At 37.5% G+C, this 12096-nt stretch overlaps 1 protein-coding gene across 1 annotated transcript; it reads left to right on the top strand.

Moving 5' to 3' along the window:
• Positions 1-2689: 2689 nt before the first annotated feature.
• LOC134661866 (uncharacterized) lies at positions 2690-4045 on the top strand. The gene has a single exon (XM_063518080.1). The coding sequence runs from the start codon at positions 2690-2692 to the stop codon at positions 4043-4045; it is 1356 nt and encodes a 451-aa protein (XP_063374150.1).
• Positions 4046-12096: the final 8051 nt, after the last annotated feature.

The following is a 12096-nucleotide window of genomic DNA, read 5'->3' as shown; positions in this document are numbered from 1 at the left end:
TCATGAATGTCAGGGAGATTGTAACAGTGGGTAACAATCTTAAAACACTCGATAAGGTCTCCTCTCGCGCTGCTGGTGTAATAATGTCCTATAATATTTAGAAGAGGCAGTGACCTCGTTCCAAAAAGTCGTAGAAGAGATACCGACAGAAGAGTAGGCTGATTATTTACATTTACACAATGGTTTCATCGCATGAACTATCGAGGATAATACTTCGTAAAACAAAAAAAAATCTCTTTATATCTTACACGAATTTTGAGATTCTAATATCTTTAAATGCTTTTATCGGAATTGTGTGGCAAGCCATTATTACCGCGTGGAGACATTGTATTAGATACCTACGAATACAAGCCTATTAGAATAGAAAGTATCTTAAAGTTGAGAAAGCAGCAGCTTATATTCAGAAAATTGTAAGGCACATAATAAGCAGCGGAAGCATCAATCAGTCCTAGTGTACGGAACCGTTAATTGCAAAAGTTTAGATGCGGTGAACTCGGCGCCTCGTCGAAAGCAATTTGTTGGAACTTAGTGTGAAATGTGGAAAATTTTACTTGTCGAGCCGATTTTGAGCTGATAATTAAATAATAACATAATTAACATTAGCTTATACGATCTAGATTAATTTACATTATACTTGTGCTTCGTCCTCGAGATTAGTATCCTGGAATATTTATATATTTGTAGTAACACGTGTAAGATGTTGTGGATAGTCAGTCAGTAAGAACCAGGAAAACTATACTCATCCTTTTCTTTTAGGTGCTAGTACTAGTGTAAGACAAAGATAGTAGGTATGATTATCTCTGTCTATGTTTGAAATGAGACAGTCCTTTGACAAACTATATCTTTCATTTTTATTTTTAAATGTATGACAGGTGACAGATAGGTTTGCCGCGGTTTTGAGGAATAATGACATTGACAGGAGATGACGATTTAGAAAAAAAACTCAAGCGATGGCATAAGAGATTTGTATTGTTATTAATTATTTAAAACTCAAAAATAAACAATTGTAAACTAATTCGGAGTTTTAGTGAAGTGATCTTTTATCAGAAGTGGAAAGAACGTTAAAGAATGGGCCGTAGATGTCAAAGAACAAAAATAAAAAAAGCGAAGCCGGGACGACAAGTCATCGTGTTCCGAGTTCAAGTTTTAAATGCTATAGTCAATGCTTCATATCTAGGAAAGAGATAATGAAAAACAAAAGTGTAATGAAAACCAAATTCAAACTCTACAACACCTGTCTACTGGAATGCTTGATATGCGGATGTGAATGGACATAGGCAAAAACATACAAAGATTGCGGTTCGTCAACACGGCATGGAAAGAAGCATGCTAGGAATAAGAATACCTAAAGATGGAGACTGACAACGTGACAACAATCAAAAAGAAAACCTAAGTTGGAGGCAATAAAAGTGAATAAAGGCTAATTGTATTGTATTGTAATACTGCATGCTCCTAAATATTGTAAACGTTCCAAGATGTAACGTAACAAGATTGAGAACTACATGTACAGATGATGATGATTTGGGTGCGTACATTCCCACAAAAGCCAAATTGTTGAAGAATGATTGCGCTCGAATGTGCTGTATATAAAAGGATTGGATGTATATGACATATATTGATTGAATGAGAAATGTCTCAAAGTAAATTCCATGGTTACTGAAACTGCTCGATGGGAGTCTTCAATAAATTGGATGGCACAAGGAATTCTTTTCAGCAAAAGGAATCTGCAGTGAGAGATGACTGACGGTATTATGTCAAAAGTTACCAAGTGGATACTGCATTACCGACTAAGACAAAAGTTAAGTATTCTCTACACAAGTTCTTTGTTTTAATTCAATTAAGTATTTGGCTGTTTCATACAAACAAATCATAGACTACTACATCTCGTTTTGTTGGAAAATCTGACAATGTTTTGAAGTACTTAATGTTATTAATATATTGACTCTACATAGGTAGTACAAAAGTTGAAATGAGATAAATTATTAGTGTATTAACATTGTGTGTGGAAAATTAACATTGAAAGATAGCTTGCTATAGATCATGTTACAGTATAGGGTATTTGACTACTAGTCAAATCAGTTTCTTTTTTTTCTGTCAAAACGATTTTGCTACTATGGAATTTATATGAAACACTGGCATGTGATGTCACAATCAAATTAATCACTTACTCTTTATAGTTTTATATGAATTTTAAATTGGAAATATTGTCTAAAAATAACTGCTATCTATGTTTCTCAATTAATTTTCTGGCGCTTTATTTCATGCAGGGTGTGAAATAATTTATTTTAAATACAGTCAAATACCATATTGGACCTACAGATTAGGTCAATATTTTGATCACATATTTTATTGATATTACTGAATGTTTAAAAAAAAAAAAAAAACCTATATTTTTTTTAATATGAGGGATAAAGAATGCCAGTGAGTCAGGAGATTCATCTTAAATCTCAAGAATCTAAATAAATTCATAAAAACCGACCACTTTAAACTCGAAGATTTTCGTACCGCAATCAAATTAGTGTCGAAAAACTGTCATATGGCTACAATAGACCTCAAAGATGCCTATCTACTGATTAAAATACATAGAGAATCTAGAAAATACCTTAGATTTCTATGGGACAATAAAATATTCGAATTCAATGTACTACCATTTGGTTTGAACGTGGCTCCATACATTTTCACAATAATAATGAAGCCAGTTGTAAAACTATTAAGGAGTTGTGGCTATTTGTCAACCATCTACTTAGATGATTTATTCCTTATAGGTCAAAGCTATAAGGAATGTAAAGCAAATGTAAACATTTCAACTGAACTGCTACGCGGTCTTGGCTTCATTATTAATGAGGAAAAAAGTAACCCTATACCCTCCAAAACATGCAAATTTCTAGGACTGATCATAAATTCCGAGAAGCTCCAAATTTCCCTACCAGACGACAAAAGATCACACATTTCAAAAGATATAAAAAGCATGCTGAGTGTGAAAAGGTGTAAAATTCGGAAATTTGCACAACTTGTAGGATCTCTAGTTGCAGCCTGCCCGGCAATCGAATACGGTCTCCTCTATACAAAGGAATTTGAAAGATGTAAGTTTCTTAATCTAAAAGACGATGACAACTATGACAGACACATGACTCTGCCAGACACACTACTGCCAGATCTTCATTGGTGGTTTAAAGCTGTCAAGCACTCAGTACGGCAAATCAAAATCGACTCATATTGCCTCGAAATATTTACTGACGCCTCAACTACTGGGTGGGGAGCCGCCTGCGGGAACGAAACAGCGAGTGGAGTATGGTCACGGGAGGAACAGGAAATGCACATCAACGGCCTGGAACTCCTCGCGGCATTTTTTGGGCTAAAAGTCTTTGCAAAAAATCGTACAAAATGCCAAATTTTAATGCGCATAGATAACTCGACAGCCATTGCATACATTAATCGCATGGGTGGAATACAATTCCCCCATCTTACGCAGATAACCAAAGATATCTGGCAGTGGTGTGAATTTCGCAATATATATATATTCGCCTCCTACATCAAATCAGCAGAAAACGTAGTAGCTGATGCCGAATCTCGGCGCACACACCCAGATATTGAATGGGAATTGGCTGATGGGGCATTTAAAGAAATCACAAGGAAATTCGGGCATCCTCAAGTAGACCTATTCGCTAGCCGGGTAAATGCCAAGTGTGCTAAATACGTGTCGTGGCATCGCGACCCTGATGCATTTGCTGTCAACGCGTTCACTTTGGACTGGTCTGAACTGTACTTTTACGCTTTCCCCCCGATTTCGATTATTCTGAAAACCCTAAGAAAAATCATTTCTGACCAAGCTCGTGGAATTATGATTGTCCCCTTGTGGAAAACACAACCTTGGTACCCGCTATTCCAACAACTTGTCACTTCAGAGTTAATAACATTCAAACCTAATGGAAACATTATGTCATCTCATTCCAGCAACCCGAAAATACAGACAAGTCTTACCCTGGTTGCCGGAATATTGTGCGGTCAGCGCTTCTGCGACGCAACGTACCAGCAGAATCAGTAAACATAATGCTGGCATCACTTTCAGAAAATTCAATTAAGCAATATGACACGGCGCTTAAGAAATGGTTTAAATTCTGTGCAGAAAATAACTTGCATTTATATGACGCGCCTATAACATCTGCCCTCGCTTTTCTCACGGAACAATTTAACAGCGGTAGCCAATACAGTACGCTTAACTGCCTCAGGTCAGCTATCTCGTTAGTACTAGGACCACATATTTCCAAAGATGATCTAGTATCACGATTCTTTAAAGGTATTTACAGACTCAGGCCACCGTTGCCTAAATACAATGCCTTATGGGATCCTTCCGTTGTATTAGATCATCTGAGTACTCAGTTTCCTAACGAAAACTTATCACTTGAGGCGTTGACTAAAAAATGTGTAACTTTGTTAGCATTGGCTACCGCGCACAGGGTTCAAACACTGACTAAGATTCGTACCGATAATATAGAGAGAAACGATTCTCAGTTGATCATTAAGATACCGGATTTGTTAAAGACCTCCAGGCCAGGTTGTAAACAGCCGTTGTTGGTGCTCCCATTTTTTCTAGAACGGCCAGAAGTATGTCCCTCTGCAACCCTAATTGCATACTTAGAAAAGACGAGTCGCGTCCGTAGGAATATTGTGCAATTATTTATTAGTTTTAAGAAACCGCATAACGCTGCATCAGGACAGTCACTCAGCCGTTGGATCAAGTCGACACTAAAAAGCAGTGGAATAGATGACTCAATATTTACAGCACACAGTACAAGGCACGCTGCCACTTCTAAAGCTTATAAATGTGGCGTCACCGTCGATTTAATCCGGAACACAGCAGGCTGGAGTGACAGTTCTAACACGTTTGCAAAATTCTATAATAGGACTGTAACACATAACAATAATAGTGCCTTAGTAAAGGCTGTGTTCTCTTCGAATCCTTGATTTATGTGTAAATTACAAAATACCTAATCATATCTTCTAGAGTCAATTTGTACTAGTTAAAAATTCTTGAACGAGTTAATCACAACTCCTTCAATCAATTGTATAACTTTGATTATGATCCTGAAGCAATAAATACATAAATATGATTGATACTTCAGTCTCCTTCATTGCCGACATTCCCTGAGTGAACTCTCAAATTCTACAAATATATAAATATTCCAGGATACTAATCTCGAGGACGAAGCACAAGTATAATTAATGATTAAACGAACTTACCTGTAAGTGAAGTTCTATCATAATTATACGAAGTGCTTCGTCCGAAGAGATTAGTATCACCCCCCCGCCCTCAAGTAACGCCCAAATGCAGAGAATGTCATCAATGACGTCTTGCTTACTCTGAACTTAATGACTTGACGTTTGTGGCCAAGTGTGAGACTACCTTCGGAAAAAAAAAACAACAGTCAATCTAAACTATAGTGTTGGAGTGGTGTCACTTGCGTGTTACTACAAATATATAAATATTCCAGGATACTAATCTCTTCGGACGAAGCACTTCGTATAATTATGATAGAACTTCACTTACAGGTAAGTTCGTTTAATCATTAAGTCTACAATACGATACAAATCCTCTTATTGCACAACCTTAAAATGTAGTGCATAGAAATACATATAAGCCCAATAGTAGGTATTTGTTATGGGATGTTTAGTGGCATTAAGGTGAACAAGGAAGCAGTGGAGTCGTTGTTGTGATTTTTTTTTGATTGAATGATTCATAAAAATGAAATAAAAACATTACCTATATTGCTAAAATTTTCATGTGTTCAAGAGCTTGAACAACTTGCGATTGGAATCAACGATTCAAAATCTTCTTAATCTTTGCTTGTCCCTGTTCCCAGTTTACTTATCTGAAGTTGGCAGTGACAGTCTGACAGTGCCTGCTTCAAGACTGCAGCAGTAATACCGCGACAGAAATTATGCACTTGCCATCTGAATGTCACCTTATTGTAGGAGTGTAACTCAATTTCAATTATTTCAAATAGGTAGTCAATTATTTCATGTCATCATGAATTATCATTATTATTCATGTCATTATTTCATGTGTCATTTCTACCCTTTAGTAGGTACTAATAATAATTTTTCTATCTACCGACATGACTAACACATTTTTTTAAATTGTAAAATCAGAATCGCCTTCATGTTTATACATTTTACAATTTGATTACTTAGGTCCAAATATAGACGAAAATGGTGCATATAGAGGTATAATTAACTGAATACATTTCGCACCGATCTCTCGAACAACTTGTATGACGAATCGGTGACTATGACTTAAGCTTGATGTCGGTTTTCTCCTGGTTTTCTCTCCGGATGATTTTTAATTTGAATGTAATGGGATTAGCGCTCAATCGGGTGAAGAAAATTTAATACATTTCCTGAAATTAGCACGTCGGTAAACAATAATACCAACTTTATAAACATAACTGAATAACACATTCAACCCAGGCTTGTTAAATTGTAAAGGTTACCGTAAAATCTAGTCACGGGTACAAAGGGCCCTTAAATCACCACTTGAGATCTGTCAACCCTAGTTAATTGAACCCTATTAAATCGAGATATAGGGGATAGTTGTCATAAAGGCAATGTTAACTCGAAGCTTCAAATTGTTGAATTTATTACTCATCGTGTGTGAGGGTCGGCCGCTTGTCAAAAACTGACTCGCACTAATCTGCCCCACCACACGTTTTAACAGCAGTAACAGCCATAGAAAAAAAAGTAGTTTGAGTTTAGATTTTGTATTCTGTTGCAATAAGGGCTGGTGACCATAGATCAGCTCCATGTCGTCATTAATGGCAATAATATGGGCAATAGTTTTTATTTCTTAACGGTTAATTGATTTCTAGCGAGTAGTAAATAAACAGCACTAACTTATTAGTACTTATAGATTTATTAGGGAAAATTAATTGTATTTTATTTTGTTATTTTATGGTACGTAAAAAAACATATCGTTGAAAAATTCCGCTCGCAATCCATTAATTTTATTAAGAGGCCGGTATTGATTTTAGCCGCAAAAATGTAAAATTGATAGATTTAGGCAATGAAGTTGTACACCTTTTGTTACGTAATAGAAATAACAAGTACTTGTATCTATTAGCACGTCTTCTTATCTTTCACTTGTACAGATCAATTTTTTGAAAACAGACTCACTAAGTTAGTAATGATTGTTTTTCTGATGGACGTTTAGGTAAACGCGCGTGAAGCACTGATTTAGTCGATCTTATCTGTGAATTTCGTAAAATTTGGACTGCTAAAAATGGTAATTTTGTATTACACATATCCTGTACTTCAACTGTCGTAGACTACATTTTTGTTTTTATGACTTTGAAGTAGTGTAAATGAAGGTTAGACGAAATCAATTTTCTCCAGAAATTACCTCAAAACAAGTGGCAATTACTCCGAAAATCTACTTATTTTCGACGTAGTTTTCATACTCAAATAATCAGCAACGTTTACTTAAACTGTTGTGATACATAATTTTATATAAATGGCAACTTTTATTTTTTGACGAATTTTTAAAAATTGCTCTCTGTATTTGTATATAACCGGTGACGCGCGCTCGCGGACTCATTCGCTCGCCATAGTGAGGGTGTTAAGTGAAATGACCTTTTTTTGCTTGATTACTTAAAGCATGAAACTTGGCACAGTTGTTCCTTATATCAAAATAAGCCGATTAAGATCGGTAGCCCGAGGGACCCCCCGCTTAAGCCCGAGAGGGGGGGGGGGGGGTCAAGTAGCGCCCCGCCCGGCTTCATTCTAAAAATTCTAACAGGCCCCGTTTAACTAATAGGTCATATTTGGTATCAATTTCGAATAAATCAATAACGTAGAATTCATTTCTGGTATAAAAAATTGCAATTTGTTGAAAAAAAAAATAAAAAAACACAAAAAATCTAATTTTTCAAGTGTAATTTTTGTTTTTTATTTATTGTCAAAATTAAACTGCTTGGTTTTTCTACATACAAAAAATATGTGTCGTTCAGTGAAAAAGGGACCTTAAAAAAATTATCACAGCCAGCCTCGTGTTTGTATAGAAGCATACTCGTATTTAGTTAGTGCCAACCACTCCATGGACTCCATGGTCCCTGTTCTCAATTAATAAGAAGTAAACTGTAAGTATTCTTTAATATACTTGCTTATTACATTATACCACACTTTAATTTTGCGTCTTGTGTATTAATACAGTTCCTTCCCCCGACACATGAATGGGTACATTTCGTCATTCACGTATATATGTCAGTTTCAACCATATTCTGGCCACAGCAGGGTTGTCAGAACAGTTTGGAAACAGTCGTCTGCTCCTTGCTTTGATTCCCAAGAAGACGGACTGAGCAAGTTTAAAGAGGAACTAAATTCTGACCCCAAACATATAATCCTATCCTGATAAGGCTGCTTCTATTTCAGTAGTCGATTCATGTAAAGAATTATTTCGGGCATTTTTTAATTATTTAGCAACGGCTTTATCTGTAAGTATCACTTTACTTTGCTTTACAAGGTTATTTCACCTATCATCATATAAAGGTATAATAAAGTTTTGGCAAATGCTATTTATTTACTGCTATTGCTCCATCCTGTAGGAGCTTGAATCCTTGTATCGGCTAGGCTAAAAAGGGTCCATGCTTAGATCTCACTTTTATACACCTTATATTAAATGGGGAACCCGGGTTCAAATTCTAGAAGGCATTTATTTGTCTGTTTATCGTGAATACTTGTTCCTGAATGAACTATGGATGTTTTGAGTGTATGTATCAAATATATATGATATATATATATCATGTAGTACCCACATCACAAGTCTTATTGAGCTTACAGTATTACAAGGTCGATCGAGAGAATGCTTGGAATACGAGTACGACTCCTGGTTTTTCAGGGCCCGATAGAAATAAATTAGAGTTTAATTTACCATGACGGTAAGCTTCACTTATAACCACTGATCTATTAGTGAAACTCATTTCTTTACCACTAGGTAAATCATTTTGAGACACTGTGTTGACAAAACTTCGAAGAGTTAAAAGTTCTTATTTATGCCATCGCGAAATTGTGTAGAGAAACATGTCACAAGTAATGTTCCTCGTGAGATTCCGAATACTCCAAGAACCATGAAAAGTCCGATTCATTTAATATGATGGCCCTAGTTGCAGATGCTGTAAAACAGTCATTGCAAGGTATTGATACGCACAGTAGACACGAACGTAGTCATAGCAGCTAGACTAGATTCATGCGTACGAATATTTCCCCAACTACAGGAATTGTGGGCTCACGTTGACACAGTGGAAAACACAATTATATCACATGACACACCATTGCATCCAGGTCAGGGAATTATATTATATTTTAAGCTAATAAAATTATCTATTCTATAAGCTAAGTAAACTATCTTTTATTTGCCCTAAAAGAGCGGAAGTCTTACCCCTGTTTCGAGCATTCAGTGGAAAGGGGAGAAAAAGTGAATTCGAAGCATGGAATCTGTTCAGAGTTCAACCAAACCACTACAAGGATTCAAGCTCTTACAAGATGGAGCAATAGCAGTGACTAAAAGCATTCCCCTAAAATACTAAAATGTGATATGATCGGTAATAAGTGCAATATAGAAGAAGGCAAGTTACACCGGGATATTCAAATGAAGAGTTGTATAATGTTATACCTGTTCTATGAGATTAAGTCACTGCTAAGTTATTTTATTATTAAATTCCATAATGTATACCTACTTCTAACAAAAGGGAGCCATATAAATGCCCTATTACGCGCAGTGTACCGAGGGGTTGATGTTTAAGTTCAGACGTTGGTTCGTCGTCAAACTTGCTCAGTACGTCAGACTTCTTGGGAATGGAAGCAAGAAGCAGACGACGGGTTCCACACTGGTGTGACACCTGCTTTGGTCAGAATATGGTTGAAACTGACCAGAAGTAAATGCAAACCGGAATAAAAAACGCGATGCAACTACATGAATGATGAAATGTACGCATTTATGTGTTTGGGGAAGGAACTGTATTACGACACAAGACGCAAAATTAAAGTGTGGTAGGGTAATTCGCCAGTAACTGGCCACTTTTAGTAACTGGCCACCCAAAACCAAAAATTCATTTTAGGCTAGCCAGTGGCCAGTTATTGAAAGCTGGCCAGTTTTTGGAACCTTATACTAAAATGAATTCTGTTTATAGGTGAATAGAATTCATTTTTAGTTTAGAGCGGCTAGTTATTAAAGCGGCCAGTTACTGGCAAATTATTCTATAATGTAATAAGTAAGTAGGTTAAATAATACTTACAGTTTACTTCTTATTCATTGAGAACAGGGACCATGGAGTCTATGGAGTGGTTGGAATTAACTATGCTTCTATACAAAAGAGAGGTTCTATGATAAATTTTTCCAAGGTCCCTTTTTTCACTGAACGACACATTTTTTTTCTAATCAAATATTACGTACGCCTTTCTATCTTTAATATATGATCTACAATAATAAACAACACATTTAGTCGGTCTCCAGAGTGTGTACTTCGGATGTTGGATCGATGCCTATGTCGGTAACAAGATATTCACCGGCGCGGGACGATATATGTTTTTTTAATGCAATTTCTTTTTCATAAAGGTAAGTAAAAGTTATGTTTTTAAAATCTACATTAAATAGTCTTTATCGTCATATTTTTTTTATGTAGAAAAACCAAGCAGTTTAATTTTGACAATAAATAAAAAAACCAAAATGACACTTGAAAAATTATTTTTTTGTGTTTTTTTTTTAATTTTTCTACAAATTGCAATTTTTTTTATACCAGAAATGAATTCTACGTTATTGATTTATTCGAAATTGATACCAAATATGACCTATTAGTTAAACGGGGCCTGTTAGAATTTTTAGAATGAAGCCGGGTGGGGCGCTACTTGACCCCCCCCCCCCTCTCGGGCTTAAGCGGGGGGTCCCTCGGGCTACCGATCTTAATCGGCTTATTTTGATATAAGGAACAACTGTGCCAAGTTTCATGCTTTAATCAAGCAAAAAAAGGTTCGACCTTTTTTTGTTACTTAAAACCTTAACTACCAGAGCTTATAGAGGCAGGACCTGTGCTGATCGGCTCCGCACGTTGCATCGACGATCGCGAAGTTATTTATCGTTGTGTGCGTGCGCGCCGTGTAAAATATTATATCTGTTTGCGTCTTTGGCTGTTATGTATGCGCGTATACTACGACCAGAAACTTTAATCCTTGGTTGTAGGTGCTTCTTTATTTTCTTGTATAGTTTATAGTATTATCATCTATTATTTTTAGTAGGTACACACAATAAATAGACACAATCACCAAAAATACTTAAAACTAAGAAATATACTAGAAATAACCTTAACTATAAATACAACTAAACCTACTCATAAAAACTAATCAAACAACCCACCCCGCATCGCCCCCGATGCAAAGGTGCCCATCACGCTTGCTGCGTTTCCGCGTTGAACCGCGATGGACAACCTCTGCGCCAGGAACGACCCGGAGCGGGGGTCGAGGCCTCTCTCCTGCAAGCGACGCCCCAGCTCCCCAAGAAAGGTTTTCGCCTCCGCGCACCAGCACCCAGATGTCTCCACAGCCAGAGGAACGAACAAGTAATTCGTTAGCCCCGAATACTTGTCCCTCTTTAGGGACGCCGCCTGCTCAGCGGCTGCTCCTGCCGACCGCACAGTGCGGCCAAGGTGACTGGCGGCAAATGTGCTGACGCAGGTGGCGTCCCACAAAAGGCACTTCCCTTTCTCCCACGGCACCAGAGTTAAACCGTCCGGCCTTTTGCCATCTGACCGACTAAGGCCCGGCGGCTCCAGCACACACGGGACATTGGCTGACACCAACGCCCTTCGAACAATGTCGTTCAACGCGTGGTGGCGTGGGAACCTCCCCGCGCACCGGCAACAGCTCAAAGCATGGTGCCCGCTGCTCTCCACCATGGACCCGCAGATGCATAGATGTGGTTGACAAACATCGCAGCCCAGACGAAGAGCAACGGCCACCCGCAGCGAGTCATTGTCGAGCAGGGTGCCTAAGTTCGGGGAGGGAAGGGCGTGCAACCAAGCCCCAGATTCCGGTGCCGAAGCCGCGTTCAGC

Source organism: Cydia amplana, chromosome Z (assembly GCF_948474715.1).
Source record: "Cydia amplana chromosome Z, ilCydAmpl1.1, whole genome shotgun sequence".
Lineage (NCBI taxonomy): Eukaryota > Metazoa > Arthropoda > Insecta > Lepidoptera > Tortricidae > Cydia > Cydia amplana.
This window is presented reverse-complemented; position numbering and strand designations above follow the sequence as displayed.